Here is a 19,785-nt window from a genome sequence, read left to right as displayed (position 1 = left end):
GTTAGAAGTGACCTTTAACATCTAACTTACCCTGACCTATACCAAACTTCAGATGGTCATAGTCATGCAGTCAGAAAAATCTTCTATTATTTTCTATTGTCAATTATTTTCTACTAACTGTAGTTCAGAATACTCCCTATATGTATAGTGTCAAAACATTTTCTAGCAGTTTTAAGACTTGACCACTGTATCAGGATCTTTTGCTTTTGAACTGCCATTACTTGAAGGTTTATTTTATTTTATTCTGCAAATGGGATCTTCTTGAATAGTAGATCTCTTTCAAGCATACACTGGCCTGTGGATTTACAGTGATCAGTCACAGAATTACACAAATGCTTATCTGACAAGTACCTAGAGGTAATATTTACATTTCAAGACTTCCGATGACCAAGAATTGAAATGGTGATTACAGAGAGTTATACAGAATCATATGAGAAAGAATATAATTTTGAAACTTAAGAGCTTCCAAAACAACAGTCAAGATCCTTATGGCAACTGCAATTAAGAATAACAACCAGTTCGTATATTCAGTCCCTCAAATCTGTGCAACAAAAGCCAAAGCTCTTTTGGTAATTTATTTCCCTCAACATGTTCTTCTCCAGCAAGATAATTTCACATAATAAAATAATACAATAATATTGTCAAATAAACTGTTTTTCATACTGTTTGATGTGCTCTAGCCTGCACGTGTAAATCCATCAATTTATCCACCAGATTAGTGTTTGCAAAAATCACATCGCTTTTTAAGGACACCTGCACTGATAAGAATCACATTTGAGCATGTATTTCAAAGCAAAATCAAGGATCATAGAATCACAGAATAGTTTGGGTTGGAAGGGACCTTTGAAGGTCATCTAGTCAAATCGATGCATGTACAACTTAGTTTTCCATCACTCACATAGCTCTTCTAAAAGAAAAAGCATTTTAAAAAAGGGGTACTAAAGTAGTAGAAACCATTTCAAAACTTCATGTAGCATTTCAACTCAATTTTAAAAATGGAATTCAAAATACTTCAAAAGTGAAAGAAAACAAGTATGCCTTCTTTGAGGAAGTATCGTTGAAGTTAGTCATGAAATAACATACCAAACATTCTCCTTATCTTTATGTGTATTAAAAAAAAAGTCTCCTGCCTTTCAAATGTACTCCAAAAAAGACAAAATTCAGAAGCTGCAAATTCTATTTGAGGAACGGTGAATGGAAATAGATCTGGGACATTAAGACACCACTTTAAAGCTGTAAGATCCAAGAGTACTCTGTAGAAAAAAAATCAATTTGTCAGGCTGTGAGATAAAAAGCATTTTCTCTTGCCTTCTCAGTGAAGCACAGACAATCAAAGACTCTGTTCATTTGTACTACAAAGACTGGTGAACACTTCAAGATATGAAAAATCACGGACTGCCAAAACCAAAAAAGGCCCTTGTAGATTATTATTCAAATAAGTTGAGAGTTTTTCTTCGTTAGAATTTCCTTTTCTATTGCCTAAAAGTAACAAACAGAAGTCATTTGTTGCAGTGATTAAGAAGATATTTGGTCCCAAGAGAGCTTCCAGAAAGATCACCTGCAATTTACTGATTTAGAGAGTTGCAGCTTTCACAGCAATATTGCTTGATTAATATGATAAAATATATATTTTTGCACTTTCATGATACAATTGGAATTCTTGGCTTTTTGTAAAAATAGTCTGTGATGACAGACTGTACTTGGAAACACAACAAAAGTTGTGCACAAATAAACTCTCATGCATATCACAATTCAAGAGCATCCATTTTGTCAGCTGAGATGCTTCAGTTATTCTGGGCATCAACAACTGTGATTTTCAGGGTCTTTGACTGATACTGTAAATGTCAATAATCCAAAAGGATGTTCAAATTATGTCCAAAATCATTCTGTTTCTGATTTTTATTTAAGAAGGTCTTTCCCCTGCATTCGAGGTGACTGAAAAGTTCAAACTGTTGCAAAGTCAGGCATCAGTTATAAGACCTGAGTGGAAGACAGAGGCAATAAACACCTGTTTGCTAAAGGCCATGGTTTTTAATGGGGCCTCTTAGATTACACTCACCAATAGCCTCAGTTTGTACAAGCAACTATTTTGGATCATGGCCATGGACAGTATTAGTGTTTCAGCAGATTTGACCTGTTATATTGACCTCTGTTTTACTGGTATGCTGTGGTCCACGGAATGCAGACTATATAAGATTTATAAGACAAATCTTGTGGCTCTCTCGTTAGTAAGCTTTAAATAGAGTCTTTCATAGCTACAACAAGACTGATTCGCCTTTTACTGTGAAAACTTTTATAAGGTCATTTTGGTAACATACCAGCAAAATTAACCGTAAGTACTTGCCAAAACATGATATCTATATGTATCTGCAAATACACAAATTTTCTACTTGATCATTTGTTTTGTAAAAAATTAAAATATATATATATATCCTAATACAAGGTAATGAAAAGGATATTTCTTATGTTAAAGAAGCTTGAAGGCTGTTGAAGAAAGATAGGGATTTGTAACAGAAGCCCCCAAAAGCTCAAGCAACAGATGATAATAGAGACTTTTGACAGTACTGGCACGGAAAGATACCTGGCCTCCAAGGCTGAAAATACAAACCATATATCATCAAATTCCTGGTAAAGGAATGCAACCTTGGGAGCTGGGTAAAACACACCATTTATAGTAAAACTCAGATGTAAAATGGAACTTGGGGCGAAACAAAGAATGACCAAGCAAGATGGCTGTGTTAGTGAACACAAAATAATAAAACAAGCAGATCCAAGAGTAACAAGGAAGAAATATGCAGTTATCAGCATCATACTCCTTCTATCAGGATGCAGATATAACCCTTAACCATCCTTCTAGAAGATAACTTAGGACTATTGACCCTAGGACCCTAGCAGCACAGAAAGAAACAGAAACAGTTCACGTATATCCATTTTAACTATACCAATATTTGGAATTAGTAATAATTGAATAATTAGGAATACACTTGAGTGTCTGTTTGTGTGGAGTATTCTATAATAACTGGATGAATAACAACTCTGATTAGACTTCTAATACCTCAATTAGACTAAGAACTTGGCTCTGCATATAAGGTGCATTTCTTTAGTCCACACAAACTGCATGGGGTGTTTAGTTTGGTTCCTCACTCAGGGAACTTGGCTAACATCTCAATGCTATAAAATTATGCTAATAAAAGGTTTTTATTAAATTTCCATACTGAACTGAAGCAGTGAAAATCGAACTAAAGATGCAAAACCAAATGTATAATGACTCAGAAAAAAGTTTTTGTGATTGCAGAAGGAAAAGCTTGGTCAGTCTCAAACTGTAATTCGTCATATGCCTCCCTTGGACACAATCAGATACAGCACAAAACCCAACGTGGCATCAGACTTAAAATTATGCACTGTCTAGGATCATGACTCAACCTCATTAGCAGACAGCCACATTCTAACAAAACAATTTAAAGTGATATTTATTCTAGTGTTACAATTCCAGAGTTGCCATTTATAATAAAAAACCCTCAGAGCTTCTGAGAGGCAAAGATGGTTTTGTCAAATAGATTTGTTTAGTATAATGGATTTTAGAAGTGACCTACTAAGGTGCTTCTAATGTCACTTGATAAAAGTTTAGGAAAAGTGGAAAAGAAACTGGACACTAATCCAAAGTGAGGGAAATATTTTATACCATTAACAAAGATAATCATTCCGGAGCACAAAGTTCTGATAGCAGAAGAGGTGAATGAAGAGACATTTCAAAAAAAAAGAATGTCATAGAGTTTCAAGAAGGAGCATATGAGAATTGCTCATTCAGAAGTAATACTCGTCAAAAGTTAGAACGTATTTGAATCTCTTCAACAAAAATATTACATGAAAAAGTGATCTGGCTAGGTAATAAGAGTTATTAAATGCCAAAACCTGATGATGTATTTCTATAGAGAAACTGACCTTTCAATAGCATAGTCTTCCCTCTACATGATTCCCTCCTTTTGCTTAAAGGCAAAACATTTCTATGTATGGATGTAAAAATTAATAATAAAACAGAAGACCACACTGATTAAGCTTGGTGAGAAAATTTAGGCAAAGCTAGATTACCAGCTGCAAACATGGGGGGACACACATACACAGTTTGGGGAATTACATCCTGCTGGTGACAGCACAGATGCCAATAGTATCAGCCTTAGTGGGGAAAAAAAACAAAACACCACACACACACACAAAAACCAACCAAACAAACAAAAAAAACCACCATGGAACCAGGCAAGCAAAATAAATAAACAAGCCAGTTGTTTTGCATGTCCACTCACTGTTCATATTAAACTTACGCTATCCATATGAATGCAGATTGAAAGACTGGACTTTCTGCTTCAGCATGGTAAATGTTAGGATATATTGCTGAGAGGTACAATTACAGTATCTGTTACAGAAATTAAAGCCTGGAGAAAATATAGTGTGGATTAATGTCCCTTTAGTTACACTTGCCATAACACTTATTCAGTGTTCTGACTAGTTTTAAATTGCTGGAAAGCAAAATCTCACAAGCATGGCTCCCACACACGGCTTTAGTTAGAGATACCCTCTGTTCTTCTAGTGGCATGAAAAAAAACTGTGTTTGGATTCCATAGAATTACTTATAATTTCAAACACAGCATTTATAGGCATTACAGAAGTGAAATTAGGCTGTGGTGGTTAGAAAACACAAAATGCCGTTCTGTCAGTAAAGGTCAGCACTTCAATTATTCTTGCTTGCTTCAGCACATGATTTTCCCCTAGACAATTTACAGGAAATGGAAGGGAAAATAACCAAATCATTGGAAAAACTGTTACAGATGCCATCTGGTCTTCACAGATGGGCCTGTACTGTAGGTCATGTACATCTCCTTTCCCTCCATCATCACTCACAGAAGAATTTGAAGCAGGTAAAGAAACAGAAGCAATGACTCTATGAAGTATATTACCTGCATGCCATGTGGAGATTTAGCCACTATATCTCCATTTAACACTCCCCTGGGAGTCGAAGTTCTCCAGGCTGACGAAACCTTACTCAAAAAGGACACAGGATCTGTTAGTCAGAAAGTCAAAGGTTAGATTTGTAATGAATCACGGGGGACTTGTCAAAAAGAACTGAAAAAAGGGTGTTTTGGAAAAATATGGCTATATTTGTTATTGCAATACTACCATCACTATACTATATGCTGTCCAAAAAGATAATTAATCTTATCTTCAGTGTCTTTTAATAATCCATCTGAATTATCTCCAAATCACAAGCGGGAAATGGAGACATAAAATTACTACCACTTTGTCAAACAGGACAGCAGAACTACAATTCATATCCATGTTCCCACTGCCCTATTTTCTAAATGCAACACTTGACTTTAGATACACTCCTCGCCCTCAAGCAAAGAGTTCTGGTAACATTAAAAGAATTTAACAGCCATGAGGAATTTACAGTTTTTACAGCACTGCACAAATGAAGACTTTCTGTGGTTCCAATCTTCCTACTCAGAGAAATTGGGAGGGATTGTTTGTTTTTAAGATAAATGCTGTTTCATGTGTTATGTAAAATAATACCTCTCTCTTGCTTCTCTGCATCCTAAGGAGTTAAGCACAAAGTGCTTGTATGCCTTCCATCTTGCTTGATATGGAGTGATTTATTCAAAACTATTCAGCAGCACAACCTAGACTTAACCTTCCTTCTTTCACACTCAGAGTCTCCCTTTGCATGATCACATTCAGTCTTAAAGGGAGGCAATCAGCTGAGATCTGGCAGATTAGAAGAGTAATGTACCAGACCACTCATCACAAATCACCCTAGTATTAGCAAAAGCTATGGCTACAGTTGCATTTCAGTATAACATGCTATCTGCCACTGCTTTTCCACTATGTTCTAATGGCCAAGATACCGTCCATTTTTTCTGTCAGGAAAAAGGTGTCACACTGGCTAATGACTATTATCTCATTTATTCTCACTTGTCAGAAGTCATTTACTGCATTAATGGTTAATGTTACAATTGATATGTCAATTATGAAAACTAATGTAGCTTGTAGAAGGGCAATTCATTCAGAAGTCATAATGACATTTACTTGTTTTGAAGGGAATATAAACAAAACCTAAGTTTTCATCTAATGGATTCTACAGTATAGTCTACATAGAATCACAGAATCATTTAGGTTGGAAAAGACCTTTACGATCGAGTCCAACCATAAACCTAGCACCACCAAGCCCACTACTTCAGTAGAAGAAAGCTGGAATTCACACCTCCAGCACAGTACCACCAGGGCACAACCACATAAGAACTTCTGTAGCATTTCATTGATGCAGGAACCATGTGGTACTACTTTTCAAGTAATTAACCTTAATAATCTGCGTGAGAACAGCAGTTACTCTGTGCTTAGGGCTACCTAAATACACCAAATTTTTACCTCTAATTCTACAAGGTAAACAGGAAAGAACACAAAGAACACTTAGCTTAAAAAAAAAGGGGGTGAGAAAATGCATCTACTACATGCTTCAAATGTTCAAGAAAGCACTGTCTCAAGGACAGCAAACAATGCATTAACCCAGCACACTGAACATTAATAGTAACATGCTGAAGTCTAACTGGTAAATACGTAAGCATGTCAGTAGTTCCTCTTGTAAGTACTAATCAAGATAGCTTGTAAAGAATAGGACACAAATATTAAGCTGAAGCCAACAATATGGCTAAAACTTAAATTGATGCTAATATTCTCATATCAGCCATGTCTATATGGATTATATGAAAAAGTCAAAAAGGTGGAATAAGAGAGAAAAGTGAGAACATACAGGAACATATTTCCTTTTGCTAAGGCCTGTCAAGATGACACAGAACAAAACCACTGACATTTGTATCAAATCATGTGAACAACTGAATCTGTAGCAAGCTTTACTTCCATTTAGGTGATCCTCAAATACTATTCTGAATGTGATCCAAAGACCACTCAGTGCATTGAGGGGAAAACCAAAAATTATCTAGTCTCAGCCTCTTCTGATTAGTCTCCCCAAGTCACTTTGCCACCTCTTCTTTTACACTTAAATTTTAAATTTTATGCACAGAAATTATTATTTCAGTTTGCCAACAAAATGCTAAGCCAAACAGCCTCCTGTGTGTAACACAAGTGCGGGCAACAAACAGCAATATTTTGGCTGGCTGATGAACACATGACAGCAGTAGAGACACCCAGGAGACTGCAGAACAAGTATCGATGAACTAAAATCACCATCAAAATACTTGATCAACAATTTGACTGGGAAGCAAACATCAGCATCTAGCACGGAAGACAGTTTCTGAGACCAGCATTCATTCCTTCCTCACGAGAATCCCTCTCAGCATCCCTGTGGGAGCTTTGTTCCTTGTCCAGGGGGAAGGGCTCCACTTAGGGAACTTATGACACCATGTCCAGAAGCACCCACACAACCCTCGTGGTCTCCTTCACCCTTGCTTCTCTGGCCATATGCGCCAAACAGAGAAATTGGTGGGACACCTCTAATGAAGTCAAACATATTGCAAGTGACAGAATGACTTGATGCTAAATATCTTTCTTTCAGCGCCTCACATGCAGTGTTTCCTCCTTGAACCTCCTCCATGTCCTTTAGTATTGCAGAGAATGACCAAGAATTAGCCCCATAAAATCATATCTACTTAAATAAACTATTTCACAGGCCACAAAGGGTAGAATTCCTGTTAAAAAAAGGAAGCAAGCAGCAGAGTTCTTCAATATATTTTAAAGAAGAAAGGATGGCAAGTCAAAGTCCTGTGCTAACAACCTTCCAGACAACATAAACTGACACCTCAACATCTGTGTTTGTCTTCATTTAGATAACAGACATCAGTGAATTAGAAGGAAAGGTAGAACCTTCACAAGCAATTCACAGTTACACACTGATACCTGTACAACATGTCCTATTTTCCCTAGTTTGAAGTGAGAGCTCCTAAAGACTAGAAAAATGAACTAGAAAGGATTTTCAATTCCAGTGTCCTGGAATCAAAGTTAGCCCTCGATATCTCAACAGAAAAAAAAAAAAAAAAAAAAAAGAACATAAACCAAAAGAATCACTGAGAGAATAGCATTGGTGATGGCCTGCTTGACCAAGTATGTACTGAAGTTTCTGTTGAAATGTTAATGGCATGACAGCCACATATAGAATCCACAGAGATAAATATAAACACAGTTACGTAATAGAACATATGTCCACATACTTTTCTTATGAATGTACCTCAAAATGACACACAAACACTACCTCAATAAAAGAACAGGACAGCATGTTTAGTAAACAGCTGAATATGAAGTTCAGCATCTGAAAGTAATGCTATAGAAGTGGAATTGATAGTAAAGAGAAAGAAAAATCAAACTACTTTTACCACTATAAATGAACCCAAGTGCTTCAGGTCACAACTGTCTGTGGAACAGAGGAGCTGCTTAAACTTTGAAAATATTTTTCCCGTAGAAGAGATCCTGTTGTCCTACTACAGGTTTTTAAGAAATGAGCACAGGTAAAGCACTATTATAATTTATCTCTGTTTTAAACAAGCCAAAGGCATTTCTCCTTTCTCTTGGAAAACAAACTAATGTGTTAGCGATACTGGGCACTAATATGGCTCTTCTCCTCTGATGGACACTGGTGTTCCCTCCAGGCCACAGAAGCCAGAATCTAAATATTTTATTCAGGTACTGTGATGATTTCACAGAGTAACAGACATGATTTATGAAAAGATACTAAAAAACTTAAGCTCCTAGCGACTTGAATGATATTTGTGGTTGCTTAGTAACTCTTTAAAAACTGAGATATTTGAAAGCTAGCAACACTGTGAGCAGCTGGTTAGAAATTTTGTAATTTATAGTATTCTAATTGTCTAAAACCACATTCTTATTACTGTAGTACTTTACCATGCAATGTAGTACTTTGATAAATTTTATGTCCTCTGTACAAAGTAAACAGTTGATCTTCATGGAATTTCACAAAGATGAGTTTAATTATACTGCAGACCACCTATTTTACAGATGATACAGCTAAAATAAAGTATTCAAGCCATACAGAAATCTTGTTATAGCCTTGTATGATAGCATTATTCACACACTAAGTTTTCCATTTGCCACTGCCAAGCCATCCTGTTTGACAATGTTGAACAACTTCTTCAGATCACACGTCTGCAGCATTAAACAAGCCAATATCAGGGATTTTGTGGTAGAGTCACAAAACATTCTATATTTTCTCCTCCATGTAGTCAAAAGTGTACAACATAAAGAGAATTCTTATTGTAAAATACCTGCCCCAAGTTTATGCAATTTTTAGGGTTTAGTATTAATCTTTGTCCTTCTTCTTGTTGATATTGATTCTATATCAAATGCAATTGTATGACTTCTGCTGATATCAAGAGGTGCTGTGAAACTACATCTGAGGGCAGAATCTAGCTCACAGAAGATTAATACCTCTTAAAGTCTGTAGTTCAGAAAAGTGTAGGTGTTAAGAAGCAGTAATATGTCTTTCTTTCAAAAGGCATTCAGTAAACTGCTTATTCATCCTGATATAAACATAGATCAGAAAAACTGTGGTTTTCCATCAGAATTTAGGATGCTTTTAAATAACAGCTATTTGAAATACTTCAGTGCAATTCATTTTTACAACGTGGAAGATAAAGTAGAATGGTGCTACATACATCACATACTATCATATACCCAAATGTGCTCCAGTACAAGCTTTCTGTTCATGTTTATTCAGCTATGATCAACTACGAATCAATAATCAGATTACAATAAAAGTGGGCTTGACTGGCATAATATTCCTTTGAAAATAAGTTCCACAGGGGCTGTTTGTGTAGTTTTTACGTGGATTGCCCTTTAATCAACAAAGAAGGTCACAAACGCATAACGACCACAAAAGCAGCATGCCAGTAAGATTCCTGACCCCACAGAATCTATCACAAAAACTGACTCACCCCACTGCCACTGCTTGTCCCGTGGCAGCAGGATCCTGGACTGCTCAGAGGATATTTATAACTCCCAATCTGTTTGTTAGATTAGACTACTGAAATACTATAAGTGCACATGCATGTACCTTCATGTACATTCACATTATACAACCATCTACGTCATCCAGAATAACTGGAACAGAAAGGAAAAAAAAAATGTTGCTGTCACAGGGAGCAATTTTCACTTTCAGCTAGATAATCCTCATATCTCTGAACTGCCCTGTGACGAGATCCTCTGTGTTTGCTACCTCTTCCTCTGTGGCACAATCCGTCCTCCCCAGAATTTCACACTATGTTAGTCAAACAGGGTTCAACACTGATCAAAGGAAGGAGAAAGCAAACACACAACTTCCAGCAGAAGCGATGGAGAAGAGTTAACACAGCTTCAAATTTTCTGTTTTACCTGGTTTAGGTAAAATTGGTACAAGAATGCCTGAAGAATTATGATTCCACAGTGATGGATAAAATTCTGTCTGGATGGTCCTTGGGGTCTATTTGGCTCTTGCTTAAGGTTTTTCAGAATTAAGCCAGCACATCTTTGATATGAAGACAACATGATACATCCTTAGAGACTTCTCCAAAAGGATTTCTTATTTGAATTACAGTGTGGATCTAATACACTTCAAATTCCATTTAATGGCTATCAAAGATGTCCTCAACTGAGTAGAAATGGCATAATTACAAAATCCTTGAAAAATAGGCATCTTCATTGGAAAAATACAGATAAAATATACATTACAGTGTCATCTCTCTAGTTATAGACACACAGGAGCACAAAAGAGGCCTCAAATTTAAGGAGGCTAAATAGTCCAAATGCCAAGCTCCCATCCCGGTCAGTTAAGAAGTCTGTATGTCATCTAGTAAACGCTTCCTTGACAGTTACAATGGCTTTAGGAGATGCTCCTATACCTGTTCCTACAGCTCCGTTTCTTGGGCTACACTAGCTCCAGGCATTTGTCACTCTCCAGATAAAAATACAGTTCCCAAGTCTGCTCCTCATACAGTTCAGCTCCAAGGCCTAACGTCCCCTGTGGCTTCCAAGACAACCTTATTCCTGCTATATGTATTCCAGTTATTCTTATAACCAACACATTAATTACCAGCTCAATCTTTTTTGTCTACAACTTTTATTTATAGCTGGTGGCAATCAAAACCAAAATAAAAATTATCAGCTGATGTCTTCGCCATGGAAAATTGTACATGTACGTTTTCTTCACTGCATCATCATCTCCAAGTTCCAATTGAGGATGTTTTTCTAAAGTGGTCAATCCCCTCTCTCCTACTAATCCCACCCTCAGAGTTTTCTTCCCTTATTCATTCTTCTATAGTTCACAACACCATTATTAAAATCCAGGCTTTTCTTGCCTTGATCAAAGTTGACAAAAGGTATACATCTGCATTTCTAACTTCTTCTCCCCACTACTGTAATACCTTTCCATAAAAAAATAAAAAATAATTTTAAAAAAAGGAAGCCATCTCAGGTAGTATTTTGCAAGCTAAGCCCTAAGGGTTCCCTCTTCTGTAGAAAAGAGTTTCCTCTATTTTACCAAAAAAAAAAAAAAAAAAAAGATTTTTAGCTTTACTGCTGCTCTTACCTATTACAGTCATGCCTCAGTTTACCCATCTGTAACACAGCGAATAATTACGCGCATCTCTTTTGTAAGTTGTTTTTAAGAGATATAGTTGAAAAGCAGCTATTGTTCATACTCTACATTATTGTATATCTGCAGTCTCTACCTTTCCCCAACACTTTGTCAGAAAAGTTCTATAACATGTAAAAAATGATTAAACATATTCTGCTGGTGACTTCATTCTGTTCTTTCTAGGCATGACCTGGGATTTAGATTTGTAAATGGACTGCATAAGCCCAAATTCTTCTCTTTTAGCAGCTTTTACAGACTGATTTTAAGAAGCTGGTGCAGTGCTTCCTATACTAAGAATTATAACTTGCTTCAGTTGGTCTGTGATTCCTGGACTGTGAAAATAGCCACAATTTAAAAAGTTGTATTTACATATAAGTATTTTAATATGGCCTCATTACAGTTCATATCAGCTTTGGTGAGAATCTGTCAAACGTTATAATGTGAGAGAGGTTACTGTTGAAGTTCCTGCAGTTTGCAAAGAATGTTCTAAGTCTGAAGCAAAAGACAACAAAACTCAAAACCCTAAAACAAACAATTTCTGACTCCATATTGCACGTCACTATCAATAGCGTCATTGTTTCCATAGCTACAAATGTAGACTGCTTCAAAAGAAAGAAGCAGAGAAACTGAAAATGACATTGCACAATCAAAACAGGCACATACAGTTTTCAGGTGGCACATGTGGGATGGAGAGAGGAAGTAACAAGGTGGCACAGAATTCTATGGAGCTTTTGCATTTGACAGTAATGCCAGTCATCTGAGCACATCAAGCTCAGAACAGTAAGCAGCAGCAAACCTATCACTGCAGTATCACTTGATATATTTCTACACCTAGTGGAAGGATGAGGAGAACAGAAGGGATGGAAAACACCAGCAGGAATCACCAAAGCAAATATACATGGCAGGTGCGCCTCCCACAGATCCAGCCACCTGCAGACTCAGGTAGACATATTTTTAATCAAGTTTCCTCGGCATTTTCAGTGGTTCTGTATAGTTGTGAAGACAGTCAAATCCTTTATACCGCTCATTCACAAATGATACCAAAACACACACGCTACAGCTGGTACTAACTATAATCATTCCAGGAGAGGATACAACATCAATATAAATCACTGCACAGGAGGGAGATACAAAACATGCGGGTGAGAGCATACAGGGACACATACAGGCACTCATGAAAGGCACTCCACAGCATCTAGCAACTATTCTGTCCTTCAGTATTAAGTTCCTGCCCTCTAACTATTACCTCTGTAATGGACTCCAGAACTACAACTCCACCTTTATAACACTCATACTGGACAGGGAGGCAAATTCTGTTCTTGCTAAAGCTGGAATTCCTGAGGTCCACAAATACGGATCTTTCTTCATCAATTCCACAATGATGAGCATTGGAATAAACCCAAGACTGGCATCCAAGATCCACACAAACAGCAACAGGACCACTCCTCTTCTTGGAAAAAGAAATCGCACAATGCAGAGGTATACTATAATTTAATTAGAGAAGAGAAAAAAAAGAAAAACACCACCACTTACCTCTAGCACCATGGAGTACCCTGGCATTTGCAATGTAGTAACAAACTACAGTAGTTTATACTGGGAGCAGGATGCCTCCATAGGTTGTGATAGCATATTCAGAAATGCATAGTATCAGACTAATTCTTTCCTTATCAAAGTAAATGACAGCATTTAGAAAACTCCCACCTACCATGTCATCACTTAGCCTCACAGGCTCTAAGGAATACAGTTATCTGTAATATTGTTTTCTTCCAAGAATCTTTTTAAGGAAGCAGTTGATAAAAGCCACATGAGAACACAGTATTATCTGCACAGTACACTGGAAGTCATCTCTGGTATAAGCAGGGGAGAGAATGGTTATTAGAAGATGGTGGTCACTATTTCCTCAAATGTTGTCACTGTGCAGCTACTGCTTCTTTACAAAAGCATTTGCCAAGCATCACGCTTTGGAGAAATAGCTTTTATGAGGAATGTCAGATTACGCTAAACTAAGAAGTAGTTTGAGATTACAAATTCAGCCCTTGCTATACATGAGCACTGGCATATATGACCTTCAACAATTGTCACAAGAACAAAACAACTAATTATCTTCATCACAGTATTGAAAGCCTCGACTGTTAGTAATTCTAATCAGCTTTGAGCAAATTCTATCTTAACATTCAGGGCAGTGAGGAAGGTAGAGAATCAGTCTCGATCACAACAATATTACTATTCAGATAAGGCTAATCTTATTGCTACAAAATAGAGCTATGATCTCTCAAATGAAGCTATTTCAGACAGCAATACAATAACCATTAAAATTACAAATTAGAACTCCTAATCCTTGCAGCATATGTTTGACTAAAAAAGTAAGTAAAGCGCAGACCAGAAAGACAGACAATGGTTTAGAAGGACTAGCAGTAGGTCTAAAATGGAAGTTCCTCAAAGACAATTCTTATTATTTCAATTATTTGTGCCATGCATTACATCAAAAAAGGCAGATCAGGCCCTGAAACTTTGAAAAGCTGCACTATATGGGCTTTATATTACATCTCAAGTTTGTTCCTTGAGACCTAGCTTGCGGCAGTAACTTAGTGCTGCTGAAATCCGAGATTTCTGTATGAGAAACTTGTGATGTTAAAATTCTATGGATTCTGGTGTCTTGTCTCTTTTCATTGCTGACTGGAATGGACTCTGTTGGAGAGGGAGTGAAAGCAGGGGGTTTACATTTTTCATGTTTGCCTCAGGCTATCAGCAGAAAAATTCAGGACTTTTTCTAAGGCGTGTCAGTACAAACAACGTGTCACATGTCATTACTTTATAATTAGGCTGATAGCCAAAAAGAATAATGCAGCTGACATTCTATTAAAATAAAAAGTATTCCCCAAGGCATTAAAACACTGACACGAGCATCTTAAAAGGCAATGTAAAAATGATATAAGGAACTATTCATCTGTGCTGTTGGCTTTTCCATCAGGGATTCAAATAAGTAATTCAAAGTTACGTATGCATTGAATATTTAATTATCCTAAGATGACTTTGAAAAAAAAAATCATATCTGAAAGCAAAATGCAATGAAACCCTTTTTGTCTATGAATATGTCTACTATGAGAATAACAGGCTATCTACACTCTATTACTCTAGATTAGAATTCGATAAATCATCTTTCTTCTAACCCTTCGATAAAATAACAAATCACAAACCAAATACATTTTAAAAAACAGAAAAACACCCTTTTTTGTCAAGATTTTGAAATGTACTTAAAGTGCAATAATGATTCTATAATGATTCAAGGCTAAAATACTGAATTTGTGAACACTAGAACTTCATTCTGTATAGAATTTCCTGTAAAATGCTCCTGATAGAATCAGGATTTGGAAACCTAGGGCTATAACTCCATACAGTTTAGAACATACTTAGTTCAGATTGTGTCTGGAAGTTAGACTAATAGCAGAATTACCAGATTACAAAATTGTGGTTTATACTTAATAGTCTTCACTCATCATGGCCAAATTTTAGTTCTTTGTTAACACATGTAGTAAGAGATGCCCCATCTATTCCTTGCAGGTAGGCATATCACAAAACATGTGCTATTCCATGTCTTGATGTTGTATAAACTACCAGAAGAAAGCATTTCTACATTTGTGGATTTCAGCAACATTATTCAAAATGTAAGACTTCAAATTCAGTTTCCTTCTAAAGCCAGCCAACAGCACGTTTACTTTTTTTTTCCTAACAACTATTAATACTTTTCCAGTTGGCCAAAAAAAAAAAAAGTCCTTCATGAAGCTGGCAGATCTAGTTCTTTGTTCACTCTGCACAGTGCTTTCATTTCCAGCACAATGACAGACAGAGAAGTATTGTGTTTTCAAATGTATTACAAGGAATCCTGTGACTTAGTTGTTTTTATTAAAGAAATATATCCACAGATTATATATTCTGAAGTTAAATGATTTCCACCTAAATACCTTCCTCTTATGTTCTAGACGTAGAATTTATAACACATTTGATTACAGCAATATCGTATTGCAGAAAAAAGATACGTGACTTTTAAAAAACTATGTTATTCTGTTCCTGTTCCTATTCCTTGAATACTACCACAGGACTACTTAGTTTTCTCTCTCTGTATTCTAACACCAGTGTGCACAATTTTATATGATCTTTCGATTCACCATGCTACAAAAATAAGTTGATGTGTACAAAAATAAATATGGCAGGTAATGCTGTAGAAGGTCAGTGTTCTCTGGAAGTTTAATACTCAGTGCACCACTTGCACTTGAGCTACAAGAGAAGGACCGCTGCCACACGGAAAGACACAAACTGGTATCATCCCTTTACTGCTGATTTACAGAGAACTAGAAAGGTGTCTAATATTTTGATTTGCTGAGTGTACCCCTGAGGTTTCGTGTCCTATCCCCGCTTCCCATTTTCAAATTTCCCCTGCCCCACCAGCATTCTTGTCACTTGTCTCAGCAGTTCCCTTTCAATCTTGAGGCTGCTCAGCAGCAACGTTAAATTTTGGAATGAGGTTACACTAAATAGAATGGGTCACAAGCTTGACAAGTTCCTCAGACAAAGTCACCACATGACAAGAGAAACAGTTTCTCCATATTCCACCTCCAGGTACTAAATAAACTGAGAGGAGACTTCTTTCTCAGCATGTAAGTATGTGACAAATGTGGAAAGATTCTGTTTAGAATTATCAAAAACCTATATGAAACAATATAAGCTTTGGTATATTGCTTTTAATATATGCAGCATATTTTCTCATATAAATTCATGCATATAATTGGATTTCAAAACATATTTGTCGTGTTAGTGGCACTGTAACCTTGTGTTTTTCTATGTGCATTCTTAAATAGATGGATAACCAAGTTCATAAATTCATTCACTTAGGTAAAAAGAGCCTAATTTTTCAAAACAGCAAATATGAATAACCAAAATCAGCAACACATTTAAAAAAAAATAAAATAAATTAAAAAGCATTCAAAATTCAACTTGGGTCTATTTATTTAATTTCTGAGAAAAGAACACTTACCACAGTTACTGGTGATACCTCAGTTCACCTTAAAGACTAAACTGACTATGTATCGGATACTTTCTATTACAGTTAACTTGCAAAAAGAAAAGTCAATGCCTCTAACAAAGTAAAAATATTGATTTTTTTTCCACCTAATAAAAACAACCACAAACAAGTTAGAAAGTACTGTGTTTTAGGAATAAACACGTAGTTGCATAATTATGTATTTCAGCTTGTGAGAGCAAAGTTATTTTCTCCATTATTGTAAGAATTTGTCATTCCTCTTTTGATAAACGAAATTAAAGCTTTATTTAAAAAAAAAAAAAGTATAAATGCATCTCAAGATCCTCAAGTATTTACTGTCACTTAAATGAAAACACAGTGGCTAAATAAGTCCTACTATTGGAGTTCAGTGTCTGGAAATTTTTGTATTGATGCCATCAGAATAACTACATTAGAAATTTTTTCCCAGAGATAATATCTGGAGTGTATGTGTTTGGTTTTTTGAAGTTGTAGCAATTGCAGATAAGTAATACCTTCAATCAGTTTCTCCCCACATATGAAATCAGTTAATGGTTCTGACTTTCCTGCACTCTGAAATTCTTTGCTCAGAGACAGAAATACAAAATATTGTATTACACAGTTAATATTTAGCTTTTAAAGATATGAATTCATTTTACAAGTATATTTTGCAAGTGAACATTTGAACTCAAAACCCGTTCCAGTCTCTGGCACATCACCACCATCACATATCACATGTATCAATGCAGAAAGTGAATGAAATACATTATTTCAAATTCAAACCCAGCTGTTTCTGAATATGATGCAAAGTTGACATGTGTGCATATATGAACATTTAAAACAACAAATCCAGTCATTTCTCAAGACAAGAGCCCCTAGTAATTCCTTGGATAAAGATCTATTTTGCACATGCCATTTAAGCTGCATTAAGCATCAAAAATGTCAACAGACACAAACTATTCGAAATCAGTGTGAGGTGATCTTGCTCTGAAATTAAACTGCTCCATTCAATGCAAAGCTCAGCAGCAGCATCTATTCATGAAGTTGGAGTGAAACAGCAAAAATAATGGCCTCACTTGCTAGGCAGAACAGTTGAGGACTTCTCCATTACCTGAAGTCCCTTCCTCAGCTTTTGTAAACACAAAGGCTTACCTTTCTGTATACCAGCATGTTTGGGGATTCATCAGCCACCCCATTGCTGCTTTGCCCATAATTATTTCCTTGTGCCATGTCCCACAAATTTGATCCGCTTTTGAACGTTGCACTGTAAAAGGTAAAAGTGATTTCAGTAAGACATCACCTCAGGTCTCCTTCCTTCCCTGATGATTAATGGACCTGACTTTCTACCAACATATTACCAGAGTCAGTGTATGTTCTTACTCCAACACATACTTACATGGGAGCTAAGCTGCTAATTCACCATTTACTGTCATTAATCTCTTTTGCCTGTAAATAATGAATGTAAAATGTTAATCTAATTTAGATGTTAACGAATTACCATTCCAAATAGCTCCCTGGCATACCACTAACCACCATATCATGAAGACACATCCTCACAGAGCACTTGCTCCCCTACAGAGGCTTCACGAGGCCACTCCACACCTTTGACCACACTTTTGGGAGGACTCACTCGGCCCGTTAACTGTTATTCAGCAGTGCCCTCTCCTCACGGCTCAGGCCATAGCAACTTTCACAACCCTCAAACACACAAAAAGCAAAACAGATGCTTTATACTTCTCTTTAATTCAGAGACACGTGTGTGCTTTTACGCATATGCCAAGCAAGGGAAGCAGGTGACAGGGGGAAAGGAAAAAACAAGCCAGAAAACCTTTTAGGTAGCTTTCACCTACTTTGATCGTACTTCACTGCAAAACACCGGCTCCGTCGCCAGCCCCGTCTCCTCCCCGCCCTCCCCCACGGTCACACGGGAGCTGCACTAAGCAAGAGCTCAGATCATGCCGTAGCTCCGGCTTTGCACGCAGGTGTAAGAATGTGCTCCATCTACAGACCACACGGCCGGGTGCGGAGAGCCCGGAGGGCTGAGCTCTACTCCGAACACTTCCCTCCAAAGCCCTCCCCTGCCCCCCAGACCTCTCGCCTGCGGGCTTCACTGCACCTCGTCCACCGCACTGGCTCGCCCTGCCCTGGCCCCGCAGTGCCCGTCCGTGCCGGCACCAAACGGCCAAGAGAACCGGCTCGCCCGGCAGAGAGCCCGGCAGGGCGCCCGGCGCGGAGCCCGCGGTTTCAGCACCGCGGACAGCGGCAGCGGCACCGCCCGGGGTGGCTGACTGCGGCGCCCCGGCCTCCCCTTAGGGCGGCCCGGGGCGGGGGCGCGGAACGGCACGGAGCGCGGCTGCCGCCCGGCTCGTTTACCTCCTGGGCCAAGGTCACTGCGCTCTGGCCGCGGCTCTTCGCCTCCTCCTGCTGCTCCTGGCGCGCCCCGCGCGGTCGGTGTCAGCCGGCAGCGGGCGGAGGGACGCGGTGATCGCTCATCACACACACACACGCACACGCACTGCGGGCGGAGGCGCTGCTGCTGCTGCTGCTGCTGCCGCCGCCGCCGCCGCCGCCGCTGCGGCTCTCCCTGCTCTGCCGGAGCGGTGGCAGCTCAGCTCCCTCCCCGCAATGGAGCGGCCGTCACGTGGGGGACGGGCACGTCAAAGGTGCTGCTGCTGCCGCTCCGCCACACAGCAGCCCCCCCTCCTCTTCCTCCTCCTCGGCGCTCTCGGCTCGCTCACCGAAAACAGCAGCCAAGAAACTGCAGCTGCCAGCAGATCTGGCAGCGGCCGCTATAATGAGATTAGGCAGGACCAGAACATGGGCTAACGGGATAGGGGAGGAACGGGGGAAGTTGGTGCTGAAAGGCACGGGTGGGGAAAGTGTGTCGCCTTCTCCGTCTTACTCCTTTACCGACAACAACAGGGAATCTGCCTGTTCCTCTGCCTTATGCTGGACGCTTAATGCAATTTTTTTCAGTGAGAACTAGGGAGGGCTTGTGCCGTGTTGGCACTGCAGACCTCTCTGAGAAGTGGAACGGAGAAAGTGCAATGAGTCTGTTCCAGCTGAATAGGAAGGAGCCCTGAGGACACCTCAGGACGCCCTTAGGCTGTTTTACTAAGTCGCA

General features: G+C 38.4%; 1 protein-coding gene across 8 annotated transcripts in view; it reads right to left on the bottom strand.

The window, feature by feature from the left end:
* The window catches only part of RGS7 (regulator of G protein signaling 7), a 223,312-nt gene extending 203,981 nt beyond the window's left edge, over positions 1-19,331 (bottom strand). For 5 of the 8 annotated variants that reach the window (XM_071806237.1, XM_065835296.2, XM_065835297.2 and 2 more), the window contains exons 1-2: positions 19,035-19,330; positions 17,814-17,925 (exon numbers count right to left, since the gene is read on the bottom strand). In XM_071806237.1, coding sequence (XP_071662338.1) covers positions 17,814-17,891 — 78 coding nt within the window. In that variant the 5' untranslated portion in view covers positions 17,892-17,925; positions 19,035-19,330. Of the gene's footprint in view, positions 1-17,813; positions 17,926-19,034 lie in introns of all 8 variants that reach the window. The other 3 variants (XM_071806235.1, XM_065835293.2, XM_065835298.2) reach the window with 2 other exon arrangements.
* Between the last annotated feature and the right edge of the window lie 454 nt (positions 19,332-19,785).

The sequence above is a fragment of the Patagioenas fasciata genome, chromosome 3, assembly GCF_037038585.1.
Source record: "Patagioenas fasciata isolate bPatFas1 chromosome 3, bPatFas1.hap1, whole genome shotgun sequence".
Lineage (NCBI taxonomy): Eukaryota > Metazoa > Chordata > Aves > Columbiformes > Columbidae > Patagioenas > Patagioenas fasciata.
The sequence above is the reverse complement of the archived record's forward strand: the minus strand, read 5'-3'. Positions and strand labels throughout refer to the sequence as shown.